Below are 17,800 nucleotides of genomic sequence, written 5' to 3'. Positions count from 1 at the left end.
CAGCCAATGACTACACGTGCCCGGGCTCCCCTGTGTTGTAGTGATGGGCAGAGGTGCCCAGCGCCGCGCAAAGCTGCTCGAAGAAAGGGCGCGCGCTGCGGGGCAGAGGCTGGCACAGGCGGTCCAGGTGGTGACTTCCCGCCACTTGCTCAGGGTATCGCGGGAAAGGGTGCCAGTCCTGTAGGTTGTTTCATGATCGGATTGGGATGTGTGTGCCTGGAGACGTTCTGCCCAGTCAGCGGACTTTCTTGTGATAGTGAACACAGTGTGAGCGCAGATGGCGCTGCTTGTGTAATGGACCCCGTGGGTTTCGGTTGGCATCACACAGAAACTCCAACCAGATCTACACCCTAAGCTCAGCCTACTGCTCAATGGTGACTTTGGTTCTTCTAAACATGTCATGTTTGGGTTTTTAGGGGGCTGAGCCGAATTATTCTACAAGATCGGCTGGTGGAACAATCAGCCCAGGGCACGTACAGGTAGTCCCCGGGTTACATACAAGATAGGGACTGTAGGTTTGTTCTTAAGTTTAATTTGTATGTAAGTTGGAACAGGTACATTATTTTAATGTAATTAGGACAGATGTTTGTCTCAATATTAGGCAGCATGGTGTCAGTTACTGTATAAAATCCTCACTGTCAGCGAATCACAAAGCAACAAAAAAAAAAAAAACCTTTATGGAGCCTAGACATTCATTAACTTCTGGAGCAAACTGCTTTGATATGCAAAAAGAAACAACTGCAGAGTTTGTCTTGGTCATTAAAGAGTTACAAGAGGCTGCAGAAAGAGCTCACCCCCTAAGATCACCCACAACCTCAGCTGTCTTTAGCAAAATATTTCTACTGGAGGTCATGCAAAGCGCCCCCTTCCAGCCTCTATCCTGCACATGAGGGAGCAGGGAAGCCCATTGTATGTAAGAGTCCTCTGTATGTCGGATGTCTTTAACCTGGGGACTGTACAGAGCTGATGGTGCACAATTCTGTCAATGTGGAGGGTGACAACCTGAGCCAGCATTTGTACACCTTTAAAACAGGGTGTACATTTAAAAAAAAAAAATATTTTTTGGCGGATGAGACGGGCAAAGTCTCTCCTGCCAAAAAAAAAAAAAAGTATGTTGCTTCTGGTGGCTTTTTATTCTTTTGTATATACCTTATTTCCCTGTCTTATATTAATTTTTGCTGCAAAAAATGCACTAGGGCTTATTTTCAGGGGATGTCTTATTTTTTTTGTGAACAAAAATCAACATTTATTCAAATACAATCTTGTGAATTCCATCTTGAATTTCTTAGGACTCAATTTCCTTTTAGAACCATTAACCCCAATTCTCATGTCTAGCAATAGCACTTTCCTTAAATGAGCACCTCTTGTCCATGTATTCATATATATTGTAGCTTATTTCCGTGGTAGGGTTTATATTTTTTAGCATCCTCAAAAATACAGAAAAATCATGCTAGGGCCTATTTTTGGGGAAACGGTGGTGCTCCATGCAGTAGGAGCTGCTGTATTCTGTGCTGGGTATAGAGCCAGATGCTGGAGACATTGGCCCTGATTTATTAAAGCTCTCTGCAAAAGATACATTTTTATCAGTGATGCTGGGTGATCCAGCAAACCTGGAATGGATTTCAAAATGTCGTTTGCTATATGTTAGCAAATGTTTTCAATTCTGGACTAGACCCATTCCAGGTTTGCTGGATCACCCAGCTTCACTGATGAAAGTGTAATTCTCTGTAGTTTAGGAGAGCTTTAATAAATCGGGGCCAAAGTATCTCTTGTCATATCGTCAGTGCGATCATACTACACCCAGGAGACTTGGTGGCAAGGATAGGGCTTTGGGGAATGAAGCAGTGAAAGGATCCTGGACCTGACATCACTGTAGTGTGCTCTCAAAAAGGTGTGTCCCATAATCAGCAAGTATGCCATCCATAAGGACTGTTTATGGTAAAAGCTTATACACCAATACTGGTTATGTTCAGCTTTATTTGTACATGACTATTGAAGGAATTAGATCTTTGTTTCTGGACTCTTGTAACTAGGAGGAACCCTTAAAATAATGCTACATCCAGAGTTTCAAGTACATTAGTGAGGTGGGTCAGTGGAAAGAAATGTCACGCTTACAAATAGACAAAAAGATCATCTGTGTCACCTAAACTGACCTGCTAGGCAGAAACTTTTCATTGCTTAACCTCCCTAGCGGTTCATTTCTTTCCGGTTTTATATGTTTAACAGCGGTACATTGTTTTTCATGAAAATTTCTTTTACAGTATAATATAATAGTATGAGTATAATAAAGTTTGAAACACAAAATCACCTAAAAACAATAAATTGAATAAATTAAAAAAATCTATATATTTAAAAAAAATTATTTTAATTTTTTTAAATGAAAAAAAAAACAAAACACATACTCATACTAATATATATACTGTAATATAAATGTTCTTGAAAAAAATGTACTGCTTTTACACATATAAATCCAATGTATCGCATTCAATACAGTTATTTTGTATTGAATGCAATACAAATGGATTTTGAATTTCCTGCCCTGCCGGCAATGTTCACACGCACCGACGTCACCGGGAACTCCCTGGTGACTCATCGTGTGCAGAAGCAGGAAGAAGAAAGAAGGCGGAGATCGCGGCGGGGGATGCCGGCGGATCAGGTAAGCGCTGTATTTACTAACCTTCCAATAGGTTTACATACCCGGAGTGTGACTCGGGGTTACCACTTTTAGAGACTTTTTTCTACCCTGAGTCACACTCGGGCTTACCTCTAGGGAGGTTAAAGAACCCCTGGCAATCACTGGAGGAACCTAGGGAACATTGGATTAGATTGTAAGCAACCTCTGAAAGTATCCTTTTTGAGAAACACTGATCTTTTGGGTTTCTACCCTGTTTCCCCAAAAATAAGACAGTGTCTTATATTAATTTTTGCTCCAAAAAATGCATTGGGGCTTTTTTTTAGGGTATGTCCTATTTTTTCATGAACAACAATCGACATTTATTCTTGAACAAAAATAATCAACATTTATTCAAATATAGTCATGTCGTCACAGTCTGGAACATCATCATACCTCTCCAAACCCTGAATTCCATCTTGAATTTCTAGGGACTCCATTTACTTTAGAACCATTTGCCCCAATTTCTCATGTCTAGCAATAGCGCTTTCCCTAATTGAGCACCTCTTGTCCATGTATTTATTTATATTGTAGTTTATTTTCGGGTTAGGGCTTATTTTTCGAGCATCCTCAAAAATACAGAAAAATCATGCTAGGTCTTATTTTCAGGGAAATGGTATATTTTTGGACACCCTAGTGCTGTGATCTGTAAATCCTGATGCTGTTCCTGCCCCAAAAAGATTTGTCAGGGTTTATCAGTTGTTGCTTTTTTCTATTCTATAAATTAAAAAATACATGTTATGGCTGCAGCAAGCATACAGATCTGGGAGTTCAAATAGGGATTTCCCCTCTGCAGTCCCTAAGAAATCATGATGTGGTTTAACTTTTTATCATGTATGTAAAACTAGAATATAAACGTGCAAAGCTTTAATAGATTATTCTTTGATCACTGCAGACTCACCAATGTGATTATATAATGCAGCCCAGGGTTATCTTCTACTTTGTGCAGTTTGTATGGGTAGACTATGGCCTTTCTAGGAATCTGGGGCTTGTGAACTGAAAATGAAAAAAAAACCTGAATGACAAATAAAGCCTACTGTGCAAACAAAGAAATTGTGTCATAGATAAGAGAGTAATACTGCTGCAAGGTAACCATACCAGAAGTACACTGTCAGTAGGAAGGGAGGAAGGGTGAATTTATGTTTTATATGTATCATATATCTAAAAGCAATAAAAGGCTATGGTTTACTAAGCTGTACACAGTGATATGTGCTTTTAAGAGCACTTCATCCAAATAAGGAATAAAATTCCCTGTTTGCAAACGAACAGACTGTGATAATGGAACTAAAAAAAGCACAATCACAGGTGTACTCTAATGGGGGGGAGGGGGAGTTGGGAATGACAGAATTTGTCAATCAGTAATAAAATTTCCTTTTACAAATGTAAAAAAAGCAAAAAGATGTAGACCAATGATGCAATCACCCACTGAAATTTTGGGGGTTCTTCGCTGTAGTGTGGGGGTTCTTCCCTGTATTCTGTTGCTCACAATTATGTTTCAGGTGGCCATCTTCTTTTTACAACTTTTTAATGAAGTCAGCCAATCTGGCTTTGCACATTCGTAAGATCGGGTGACATATCATCCAACAGGGCCTCCAAATGTACACTACAGAGCGCTGATCTTAAGCATGCGTTAAATTGTGCTGTTTTGTTACATTTATATGACACCCCTGATGATTTCGGTGCCCAATTTTGGGCATGCACATAAGGAGCAGCTTGCATCCTCCTGGGATTTTTGATGTAAGTATCCTGGGGGGCTGTGGTTTTCCTCTTCAGTCTCGATTGCTGCTGTGTTAAAGATAAAAAGGGACTGTCAAACCTTAAAAAAATTGCTTAAAAAAGTTAATTGAAAAAAAAAAAAAACTTTAATGATGTAAAAGTGAAAGTGACCATTTCACATTATGTTTATATGTTGATGATTGTTCTGATTTAAGACCTAGTAGTTTCCCTGTTTGATCCTCTTCTTTGTTGTGTTTTTAGGATATAGCTTTTAGAATCTTCCTGATTGTTTATTAAAATTTAGGAGTGCTTTGATTTCCTTAATTGTATTCCCTAGAATTACATCTCTGATTTGTTTCTCTTTTGAGCACAGATTTTTTTGACTCCTCATAAAGGATATCCTGGGGAGTGATCATTGTATTTTCCCATAGCTGTGATTGGGTAGGATCTCTAATAAAAGACAAATCCACTCACTTGGCACCTACAAGCAAGCAGCCAGAGTGGAGTGACACTGGACAAGGTAAAATATTTTACTCTGCCTATTGGTATTATTGTATAGAAATATTTTATAGATTTACATACTGATGAAATATTTTATAGATTTACATACTGATGAAATATTTTATAGATTTACATACTGATGCCTCCTGAAACGTTCTGGGTGGATGAATTGTATTTTGACTGTATTTGACATTCCTTTTAACATTGCCTGGTGGGAATTAAGTATTACAATTGAAACACATGGACCTGGAAGATTCTCACCAGGAAATGTCAGATTCCTTGTTTTATAAATAGAGACCAAAATGTCAAATTATCATCACTTATTATTTTCTAAGAGAGGTGATAACATTAAACTAGTAAATATAAATTCTATTGGTGTTTTGTATCATCTCTAAAAAATGTCTCTGCTATCTATGACATTTTGTATATGAACATCTTTAAACATTATTGTGTATTTAGGATTGTTCTAAGGGGGCTGAGTATTTTGCATATTTAAAGCTTTCCTTAAAGCAGGACCTATCGTCACATTTTTAGCATTATATAAAAAAAGTGCCAAACCCTATTATATAATGTAAAAATGTGTTTTTTAGATTTTTTTTAAATTTACGCTTCCTATTCCATCTTTACATACATCACATATCTCGGGAGGCTGTGGGCTGCTCCTTCTGCGCATGTTTGAGATCAGGCATGCGTCATAAGGGACTTTCATGAAATGTAAAAAAAAGTGCTGATCTCACACATGTGCAATGAGAGGCACTTTTTGTTTTACATTTTCAGGAAGATGTCATTCAATCTCGAGGCTGCACGGTGCAAGATCAGGTGATGTGCAGAACCCAGAAGAAGAAAGAAGATGGCCGGAAAGAAGAGAGAATGCTTACTTGCTGTTGCAAGTTTAAAACAGAAGCACTGAACTTGCCATTCTCCTGCTCCATATTTTGTGTGGTATCATGAACTTGGTAGCCAGCCAGCTTTGTAATATAAAAACACAGCAAGTGTTTGCAGGCTTATAAAATTGAATAAATCTGGACCTCAGATTATCTGTTGTGAATCAGGAAGATGGTATACTCCACATGACATGCAGCTACAGAGGTCTGTGAAGTTTTGTTTTAAATCTATATTGGTGCAATAATCACATGAGAATGGTTTATTCCACAGTACATGCAGCTACAAAGGCCAGTGAAGGTTTGTTTTAAATATCCATTGATGCAAAATAGCAAACAATAACCTGGTAGCGGTTCAAAACCTTCACTACACTATCTAAAATGAAACTTTACGTACACTTAAAGGGTAAATTTTATCTTAGCATGGTTTAACTTGAAAGAGTAAGGCCATGTACACATGTCAGATGATTCTCGTCAAATTCAGGCCTCAAATTCAATGCCTCAGGGGTAGTATTGGACAAGAATCTGTCATGTGTGCAGCGGCCGTCCAACGTTGTTCATGGATCTGTCCTGTCGGATCCACAAATGCCGAAAGACGAACGATCACAATGAAAGTAAGGGGGAGAGCACACAGCAGGGTGCTGCTCACTCGTTCTCCCCCTCCTCTCTCCACGGCACTGTATGTACATCGCTTGTTTATGCATCTTTCAGTCCTTTGTTGTAAAAGATCCTTTCCAGCAAAAAAAAAAAAATAATGTGTGTACATAGCCTTAGATTGTGATTGGCTGTTCCTGCTGGATTTAGTTTCACCTGGTGGAGCACTAACACTAGGAAGCAAAGGAAGTCACAGCTTTAAAACACAGAGGCCAAACAGAGGGACACATTTGGAGGAAGCATACCACAAGAGATAAACTTCTTGTGGTTGAGGGTTCCGAAGAGAGCTCAGGTGTGTGTTAGAATATATTTACTGTTAGTGTGCAGACACAAATATTATTATTGGAGTACTTGCAGAGCACCAGGTAATTCATATATTCAGACTTGTCCATGTGTTCCTGACCCTCAGATCCAATCCACATTGGGTCTCTGTTGGTTTTCCATCAGCCTTTGATCAGTTTTACATCCATTTTCAATCACGTAGCCTGGAAATTATTTTGCTCCAGCTGTCATATGTTTTTTATCAGTTACAAAAGCAAATTAAACTCATAAAAGTTCAAAGCAACACACCCAAAAGCTTTTTTTTTTTTTAAAGGAATGGATTACAGTTTATCTAAAACAGCTTCACAATTTGAATAGCATTTACCAGAGTTCGTCTTTGGCAAAGTCATCCAAAGATTAAAATTGGGGGACTAAGAGAACCTTAAAATGGGCCTGTCACTGACCCATTTCTGGAATAAACAACTGGTTGGTGTTCTGTTACTCAAGATTTATTACTCTCTGAATCTCTGATGCAAAATGACGCTGCAGCTCAGGTCTTCAGCTCATTGTCACAAATTATATGCACGCTTGTTCCATGTGTGTGAAATGGCATTTTACATAATCTCTTACTATGGCCCACTTTAAGATATATCTAAAGCCAAAAACCTCTTGTTTTGGATTAATAAAGGTAGTGTTACATTGTGTCTTTTTAAACTACTCTTTTGAGTCTTTCTCAAATGGTGCAATACTTTGCAAAAAAGTTATTTTTATTTTCATCCCGTTAGTGAAAACTGAAAATAGTTTACTGCAAAAGATTGATTAAAGCAATAACTCTTAATATGAAAATGTGGTGTAAGCATTATTAACTCAAAAATCAACGGTGAAAATCTCCAATAAAATAGATGTAAATCCTAACTCTGTTATTTAGGTATATAAATTTCATGTATCATAAGCAATTTCTGTTTTGTTTTTTCTTTCCTTTGTTGCATCTCATTGCTGATGATCCACTGCAGCCTATCTGCAGCCATTTCCTATACATGCATGCACCCCAGTGATGGATCTATGCCATTTCCCAACAATGGCTGCATGATGTGTACATTTGTAGTGTCCATCAGATGTCCATGCAACAGGTTGACACCTCCGGGACACAAATAAAAGTCAGGGTCAGTCACCTGAACAGCAATAGCAGGAAATATCTTTTTTTTTTTTATTACAACTCCAGATCTACAAACTCTAGCACTATCACCTATAATCACCTAGGGCATTATCTGCAAGGAATTTGCATGTTCTTTTCATGTTCACATGTGTTTCCTCCAGCCTTTTTGGTTTCCTCCACACCTCCAAAAACATATTGTTAGGTTATATGGCTCCCCAGAAATGTTACTTGGAAAATAAGTCACACAACCAAAGTACAATGTGAGCTGCCAGCTGCTGGGCGCCATATGGGCATGTGGGAATAATAACAAAAGAAAAAAACTAATTTAAAAAATAATAAATGACTACAAAACTATGGTGACTTTTTTTTAACACCCAGTACACTTCCCTGTGATTTAGAAAGCCATGTGCCCTGCTTGCATTGTGGTTAGACCCACTGATTGCTACATCACTCTTGTGTCATGCAGTGACATACCAGCTGGCAGGTGAATGACAGTGCGTAGTTTGGTTCACTGAATCTACACCAAGAAAAGTTAGCTCCAAGCAATCACCATAGCACTGCAATAGACCGAAGCCAGAATTTAAATTTTTTATCATTTTATTAATTTTCTTCTGAATTGGTATTCTTTTTCTAGTCTAGGGATAGGGTCACTTTAGGAGACAGGTTACTGAGCAAAAACAAATGTCATAAAACAATGTTGCTGTGATTATTGTGCACAGATAGTGATATCATTGTGGAAAACAGCTGTCTATGTTGGAGCATACATGAATACTCTTTGTATTATATAGTCTTCTCCCTTTGCTGGGGAAGCCATAGACTGTCACAGGCAGCAGTCACTTCTGTACAACACTCAGGTGCAGCTGACTTCTTGACAATGAGAACCTGCTGGGTGTAAAATACTTTACAAATGATTAAGTAAACTCATCCTTTGAAAGAAATACAGTGCTGATAATAGATTTTGTATTAATGAATATATCCTGTATTTGTCTTCTTAATTAAGTATTGTTTACTGCATTCATACCAATATCTAATTCTATTTCCTTTTCATGATTGCTGCTAACATTAGTGAGCCTGATGATGATTACGGACAGTCATGTTTTTATACCATGCAATATCCGTAATAACAAGCTGGAGCTTCCGATAGACATTGAGATGTCATGACGAAAGAAGATATTAGCTAATGCTGAGGGATGAACTCTACTATATAATGTATAGTTTTATTTGGTATATAATAATTCTGGACTTTCTGGTGCATTAAAAATGTATTTTGAAAATGATTAGACTTTGTATTATCCATTAAATGTCCCTATAAGGTTTTTGAGGACACGTTCACAAGACAAACAGCAACAATTACACTGCACAACGATTTTGTTACTGGGAAAAACACGTGTGATTTACATGATATCAAGTGTGCTGATTCTAAATCTAAACTCAGAATTTTCCTATCATGTACAGATTTTAAGTTATAGGTGTGCTATACCTGTTTAAATGGTCGTAATTGGGTCATATATTTTTACTTGGGAACATTATAACAGCTGCAGCTACCACTATGCCTGGTGCCACCTCAGCTGAATCATGCCCCTTGGTGGCATGCATGATCCAGCAGCGGCTGGGCATATCTGGACAAGTCAGTGAGCTGACGTCAGAAATAGATATAATAGGCAGGATGGACCAAGGGCTTGTCTCTAGTGCAAAACCATCCTATTGGTTTTACACTAGAGACAAGGCCATAGTTTAGGCCATAGTGAGTCTATTTTGAGCTAAAGATAAGTAGGCACAGCTGTGTTAATAAACCAGACAACTTTTGCTACATTTGTGTCAAATATACCTTGTGTGATCAACGCAAGAACCTAACCAAGAGGGTAAGATTTGCTTACAAGTATTACTTTGGATGTGAAATTGGAGATCAGGATAAAAGCTGGGCACCTCATATCTGCTGTCAGGTGTGTTACGTTGGCCTAACACAATGGTTGAATGGGAAAATGAATAAAATGCCTTTTGCTGTGCTTATAGTTTGGCATGAGCCAAAAGACCATCACTCAGACTGCTACTTCTATATGAGTAAAATTGCTGGGTTTTCGAAGAAGACTTAATTCGAAAATTGTCTGTCCTGATTGTGAATCTGCTCTTCATGAAGCCAGTGCCACATGATGCAGAGAATCCAGTGCCAGTCCCTCCTACATCTGTTGTTACTGACAGTGACATCTCAGATGGGGAACAGGAGGATGATGTTGATGTTAACAAATGTTATGAACCCCAATTTGAAGAGTGTAAGCCACAATTTATAAGCCAATCAGATTTAGATGGTCTAGTAAGGGACCTGTCTTTGTCAAAAGAGAAGTCTGAACTGTTAGCCTCCAAATTAAAGGAGTGGAATTAGCTACAAAAAGGAACAGCAACTTCACACTTTCCTGATCATCACACAAAGTTTGCAGGTTATTACAAGCAGGAAAGCAACATTTGCTTCTGTACCGATGTGAGTGGTCTAATGATAGAGTTAGGTTGCGAATACATACCAGAGCAGTGGAGATTGTTTATAGACTTGAGCAAAGCAAGTTTGAAAGCTGTATTGCTGCATAAAGGTAAAGAAAAACCTTCTGTTCCTCTTGTTCATGCGGAGGGAATGAAAGAATCCATGGAGGTAATTTTGAAATTGATTAACTATTCAGAACACAAGTGGAACTTTTGTGGTGACCTGAAGGTGGTGGCACCCCTTCTTAGCCTGCAATTGGGATATACAAAATATATGTGCTTTCTGTGCCTGTGGAACAGTCGTGATCACAGCAACTATAACAAAGTGAAAGAATGACCACCCAAGCCTGAACACACTGTTGGCCAGTACAACATGAAGCATAAATCACTCATTGATCCACAGAAAGTTTACCTTCCGCCACTTCATATTAAACTTGGATTAATAAAAAACTTTGTCGTTGCAATAGATCTTGATGGTATGGGTCTTCAGTATCTGGAGGACAAGTTTGGAAAAGTTATAACAGATGCTAAACTGAAAGCAGGCATTTTTGTTGGTCCCCAAATCCGCAATTTGATGCATGATGCCACATTCAGAGACAAACTCAACTTTAACTTGCTGCTTGGCATTCATTTGTGCTAGTTGCACAAACGTTTCTGGGCAACCAGCGAGCTGAAAATCATGCTGAACTTGTGAACAACATGCTAACATCATACCATCAACTTCATTTCTTACATTCTTATCTGGACTTCTTCCCACAAAATTTGGCTTATCTGAGTGAAAGGTTCCACCAGGACATTTCTGTTATGGTAACAAGATATCAAGGCCAGTGCAACCCCAACATGATGGGGGACTACTGCTGGTTTCTGCAATGGGGGACAGCGGAGAGCAGGAAACGCAAAAGCAAGTGCCTGAACCACTTCTGAAGTGTACATGTGTGTTGAACAAGGACTCAGGTGAATTATGTGTAATTGTATATATTGTTGCAACAGAAAACTGGGTTTTTGTAATGTCGTAGAACTATGAGGCAAACGTTAGTATAGGTATATGTATAGAAATTACATAGTAACTGCGGAACGAGAGAATGTAGCTAATCACAATTCATACGCGTAATTATCTTTAGATCCTGACGTCCTAGGCAGAATCGGACTTTAAGATTGGATTCACACTTGATTTAGTATAGGACACATGTATTAGACCAAGCAGCAGACAATATTCATTTTTTTGTGATGCAGTGTTATCTGGTTGTGTCAAAGGTTTACCTGCCCCCAATGATCCCGGTTCTCTAATAGAAATGTTGGCTGTTTTGGCTGATTGAATCCAGATAACAATACAATCTATTATAGTATGTAAGGTTTTAGGAAAGTTTATCTCCTGAATTCCCTACATCTTTTATAGGAACCTCCTGCTCACTTTCATATCAACTAAAAGAGACCGTAGTGATTTGGGGGTAGCAGGAGAAACCGGGTACAGCTGCATGAGACCCGGGAAAACAACACTCCAAAAAATGTCAGTTTCCCAGTAGACAATTAGGGGACCATTGACCACCAATGGATCAATGATCAGCAGCTCAGGCAGCACTATAGTACATACAGTATGGTATACTCTTCTTTTACATTTGAAGCTTTTCTTAGAATGTTTATCAGAATACCAGAGTCTCATTGCGCTTGATCATAAAATGCTTATTATATGGAAAAGTTTTTTGTTTGCTGAACTTTACTATTTCCTTTATGATATTAATATTTTCTAGACTTTAAATTAGAGCAGCAAGGGTCATAAGAAAAATATGTCATATATTTCTCTCATAGTGAAAACAATTGCATTTGTAATAAATTTGGTGATCTTAATAATGGTTATTTCTTTTCACATGAATTGTTTTTCACCCTATTTACTAACATTCACTTTGCAAAATAAAGGTTTGTTTTGCTAAATTAATGGCTACTATTAAATAAATCAACTTCTGGTGGGTAATAGAGCATATAAGCATTTGTGTTCTTGACTGTTAAACTGATAAAATTATGAAAAGTCACATAGACACTGACTGACAGCCAGATTCCTTTTGCTATAATTGTTACCAGTACTTTATTTATAGACTTAAAGAAAATGTAATTTGGAGTTTGCTTGTTACACTCAGTGATAGAACCATGAGTACAGACGAGGACACGAAGTGGCTGGACTGGGTAACCAAACAGTTTGAGAACATTGCTGGAGAAGACAAGGAAATTGATTTACAAGAATTCAAGACAGCCCTTAAAGTCAAAGAGGTAAGATGAAATGTTTGAGAGACAATGGCTTAAAGAAATATCTGATTGTCTATTGATAATGTTTCAAATATTGTTTTATTTGATATAGTTTATCTGATTCTGTGTAGGTTGTGTCCTTATCTGGGCCTGGACCAAAAAAGTGAAGATGCAATATAGGGACTATTCAGAAATGTTAAGTGTGCCAAAGCAGTATCCTGAAAAATCTGTCCTATAGGGTGAATGGACATTCTTGTGTCTAACTCCTCATAGCTGTAAATCTTTAGTGTGTCATTAGGGTGCTGCCTCTGCCTGCTAATATCAGGAGATGTGAAGGTTACTTCTATGCTGCTCATTGTTCTCCTTGCTGGAGGCTCAGATATAAGGAAGCAAAGCCCTGCAGCTACCAAGACCATCCCTAAAACAAGAATTCAAGATTCAACATAAAAAGAACAAGCTGAATATAACTAACAAATATATTTTGCATTCAATATATTTTAAAAAATAACATTGTGTTCATTAGTAGGTCTTAAGTCAGCCAAGAAATTTAAATTATATTTAAATCAGAACGTTCATTAACAAAAAAAACTTACCTTTATTGGTAGAAAGCCCTAGTCCAGTTAGTCCCACACCATCCCCTTTTCCTTCTTTCCAGAGCAGACAGGACACTGGGTGCCGCCATCTTCTTTCTCTTGTGGTTCTGTGTTCTTTCTACATCACCCAATCTTGCACTGAGCAGGTGTGAAATCGGGTAAAGCTGCGTACACACTTCCAATAAATGTCGTTGGAAACGAACGACTAACGGCGGATTGTCCGAGGATCGTTAACAAAAAAGATGCATAACAATGCCGATAAACAAGGATTGTCGCTGGAAATGAACGACCGCCCTGTCGGATCTAATTGAGCACGGATGATTCTCTATCTATCGTGTGTACGATCATTCAGTGATCGTGGATGTTTCTGCAATACACTTTCTCCTTTCCATGTCACTTTCTGCATCGTTCAAACGATTGTATCTAGCGTGCGTACATTATTAGTGGATTGAAGCATTTGAGCATTTGAACGATCGTATGGTTACAGCATGTACAGAATTGTGCACAATACGATCGTTCAAATATAATCGTGCATAATCGTTTATCGGTCGTAATCGCTTGTTTTCTATCAATAATTATTGGAAGTGTGTACCTAGCTTGATATGTCTTCAGGAAAATGTGAAAAAATTGCTAATTTCACTGCACATGCAATGTTTTTTTCATTAGAGGAAGCCCTCTGACATGTCTTCCAACAGGGCCTCCAAAAGTTAATGACTGAGTGCTGAACTTACGCATGCATTTAATTGTGCACTAGTTTCTTTACATTTGTATGACACCCCTGATGATGCAGTGTCCAATCTTGGGACTGCGCAGAAGGAGCAGCCCTCAGCTTCCTGAGATACATGATGTCTGTTTCCTAGGAGGACCTGGGTTTCTCATTCAAGAGAAACTGGGAGGGGTCTGCCCTTCCAATGCCCAAAAAAATAGTTTAATAAAACAAAGTTTTCCCTTTTATAAAGGGGTTATCCACACTTTTATATAAAGTAATAATTGTCATAACAAGTCTCCTTTAAGTCAGTGAAGTAGTTTAGGGTATAATTAAAGAAAAAACAACATTTCTAAACATATTTACCTGTTTTCAAGTCATTAGGCTGTGACATGCGGGGCCATTGTCCTTTTCAGTCTTCTACCGACAATACATGGCTCTTCAGGATGCAGAGAGCAGCGTTAATGTCAGCATATCAATTTCTTTCTCTGCATCGATACACTGTAAGGCTCTACAATTACCATCTTCAGGGGAATAATACCTTAATAACAAATACAAATTTCATGGCTATGGAGAATAAACACATACTGTTTCCTACAAATCTTTTATTTGTTCCAAAGCACACTGAAGTTATTCTATGTTACATGATTGTCAATTGCAAACAAAAAAATATTTATAACCTAGAAATAACAGACTTTGCTGTCGCTAGTTATGGTGAAATATATTGGCAATGTAAAAATAGAATAAAAAATAATTTAGGAAAATTATAAAACAATGAACTAAAATTCCACAAGATGGCAGAATTGCATGGGGTGTGAGCCATTCTGTATGGTTATCCCAGCTCATGCAATTAAATGATGCTGGTAATAGTAGGGATGAATCTGTGATCCCATTAGGTAATGATTGGCCAGGCTTCAATTACTGAAGCCTGTGATGCCTCTATCTGTTTCCTACTACTGAATCTGTTTAAAGTATCTAAAAATTATTTTAAAAGAAACATCTTTTGCAGCTTCTGCAAGGAACACACCTGTAAGGTGTGTATATCTCAAACTTCCAGGTAAATCCATACTTTGCCGATGCCCAGGGGCATCGCAATAACCTGAGCTGGGTCATCCACTCTACACCTTCAACGGCAGTTTAATAGTGGGGGCTGTTTAAGAAGGGCAAGAATGCAGCCAGTGAAGTCATAGAAAAATCCTGATCTGCCTACCTGTAACAGGCCAGCGACTTAGAAAGCAAAGAAACCTGGGTCAGCATACCTGCCATTTAGCAAATAATTCTAATATATTTAAAGAAATCACAAAATTTCTAAACATGTTCTAAAGAGTTCACAACATTTCTAAACAATTCTAATAAAAGATTTGACAACAGCATTGTAGATAATTATTCTTGATATGAGTTTTTGCATTTGCATTACATTATTTTCACATAATGTAACATATTTAGAGTTTTTGTTGTGCTGTTTAGCAATTTGTTATGTACATTACCATTTTTAAGTCTGATGTACCACCAGGTATTGCATGCAAAGTTGTAATTTGAAGATTCCTAAAAATGAAATATTGCAACCTACTATTCCTTAGATGTAATGGTTGCATTAGTTTTGAATTTTTTTCACTGTGTTTTTTATGTTACAAGTAACAGAATTCCTGTCCTAGGGTGACAATGCTAATAAAAAGCACTCCAACCACAAGTAAAGGAGAAATGTCACCCTAGGCTGCACTCTTGATTTGGACGACCAACACCTTCCTCTCCTCATCTTTATTACATAGGGAGGAGTTTTTCTGGAGGTTACCATAGATAGCTGGGACAAGGGATAATATTTGAGATTGCAGTTCAGCTCAAAGAGAGTGACAAGGACTTTGATCAATAGGTGTTTTTTTAACATGACAAAAATGTTCTTGGCTTGAAAAGAATACAGTCGCCTTCGCCACATCTAAGGATTGCTACACTGCAATATATTACATTTTTTGTTGTTGGTTTTGTTATCCTTTATGGTAAGGTGCATTTTTTGAGCAGTTACTCTTAGTGGGCACTGATGATCTCTACTAGTATCCCTGACCAGAAACATACTGCCCCCATTCCACTGAAGTCTTCTTGAAATTCCCTACTGTTGGTTCCTGCTTATTCTGAACATGCTTATCACCCTTTCCAATCATGGAATGGAGACATGCAGGTATATAAAGCTACGTACACACTTCCAATTATTATCGTTGGAAAACGAACGACGAACGATCCTGCACGATATATATGAACGATCGTATAGCACCGATCCTGCACATAGAGATAACGACACGATCGTTCGTAGATATTGTACACACAATAGATACGATCGTTTAAGCGATAGAGGAACTATGTGCACGACAGGAAAGTGAACGAACGTTCGTTCATTACGCATGCTCAGACCATGGACGATCAACGAACGATCGTACACACGAACGATGTTCAACGATCGTCGTCCAATCCGATCCGCCGGTCCGGTCGTTCGTTTCCAACGAGTTTCCTCGTTCGTCGGCGTCGTTGGTTACTTTTTTACGAACGATTTTTTGCCCAATCGATCGTTCGTCGTTCGATTGGAACGATAAAAATTGGAAGTGTGTACGCACCTTTACTTGTGAGGGGAAGTAAACATAGACTGGCAAGGACCTTGGTGTCCACTATGAGTGCATTAGGTTCCCTAGAGGTAACCCCGAGTCACACTCGGGGTAGGTAAACCTATGGAAGTAATAGTAAATACAGCCTTACCTGATCCGCCGGCGGCCCGCACCGTCCATCGCCGCGATCTCCGTCTTCTTCCTTCTTCCTCCGGCTGAGATCCTGGTGACGTCGGTGCGTGTGTACGTTGCCGTTGGGGCAGGGCAGGAAATTCAAAATCCATTTGTATTGCATTCAATACAAAATAACTGTATTGAATGCAATACATTGGATTTATATGTGTAAAAGCAGTACATTGTTTTCAAGAACATTTATTTTACAGTAAATATATATTATATATTATATTAATAAATTTTCATGAAAAACAATGTACCGCTTTTAGACATATAAAACTGGAAAGAAATCACTAGAGAGGTTAAACATGTTCTTAGCGGTCTATTTATAAAGCAGGGAATCTGAAATTTACTGAAAGATTCCCTAGTAGAGAATCAAATAATGACATTGAAACACATGGATCCTTAAGATTCTCCACCAGGGTATGTTTCAGTGAATGTCAGATTGACTGCTTTACAAAAATACTCCTTAGCCTGTATACACATTACACATTTCTCACCCTAGATGAACCATCGTGCTGATCGGTTGTTCATTGATCCATGCAGGATTCATCCATCCTGGCAGATCAATGAAAGACTGAACGAGAACAACCGCTATTGAAGGAAATGAAGCCAAATGAAGGAAAGAACAGTGGGGTGCCACTTGCTCGTCAGAGAAAAGTGTTGTGTGTACATCACTTGTTCGTCTATCACTAAAAATGATCACGAAAGAACATTTCCAGCAACAGAAACTGAACATATGCACATCATCATAGGCTTTAGAAACTATCCAGATGGGTCAGGTGTGGGTCAGCTGACTCCCATTGACTTGTATTGTAGGAGAAGCAGTAAAACACAACCCCTTTGTAGTGCTGCAAAGCAGGAGGTATAGCTTACGTCTTTTTAAAAATAGCTGTTCCATGTGCCACATACAAGTACTGGTATAAGTTATTCATATAGACAAGGTTATTTAAAACATTAGCATTCCTTTTTAAATTAAACAAAAAAAGCTGATCATTCCCTTTAACATTTATTTACTTTATCATTTTATGTGCCTTTTCCTCTTTTCATATTAGCTTTTCTTTTTCCCGAAAAAAACATGTTTTTCCTAAAAAATAAAAAATGCACACATTCACTTTATTACACAACACAGGTAAATTTGTCACCTTACTTAGCCATCTGCATTGCAGCACAAAATATTCATGGA

General features: G+C 38.2%; 1 protein-coding gene across 6 annotated transcripts in view; it reads left to right on the top strand.

The window, feature by feature from the left end:
• NOX5 (NADPH oxidase 5) overlaps positions 1-17,800 on the top strand; it is a 43,459-nt gene that overhangs the window by 1,156 nt on the left and 24,503 nt on the right. For 2 of the 6 annotated variants that reach the window (XM_072402571.1, XM_072402572.1), the window contains exons 1-2: positions 323-4,907; positions 12,445-12,574. In XM_072402571.1, the coding sequence (XP_072258672.1) occupies positions 12,455-12,574 (120 nt within the window). In that variant the 5' untranslated portion in view covers positions 323-4,907; positions 12,445-12,454. Of the gene's footprint in view, positions 1-83; positions 4,908-12,444; positions 12,575-17,800 lie in introns of those variants that run through there. The other 4 variants (XM_072402570.1, XM_072402568.1, XM_072402566.1 and 1 more) reach the window with 4 other exon arrangements.

The sequence above is a fragment of the Pyxicephalus adspersus genome, chromosome 2, assembly GCF_032062135.1.
Source record: "Pyxicephalus adspersus chromosome 2, UCB_Pads_2.0, whole genome shotgun sequence".
Taxonomy (NCBI): Eukaryota; Metazoa; Chordata; class Amphibia; order Anura; family Pyxicephalidae; genus Pyxicephalus; species Pyxicephalus adspersus.
This window is presented reverse-complemented; position numbering and strand designations above follow the sequence as displayed.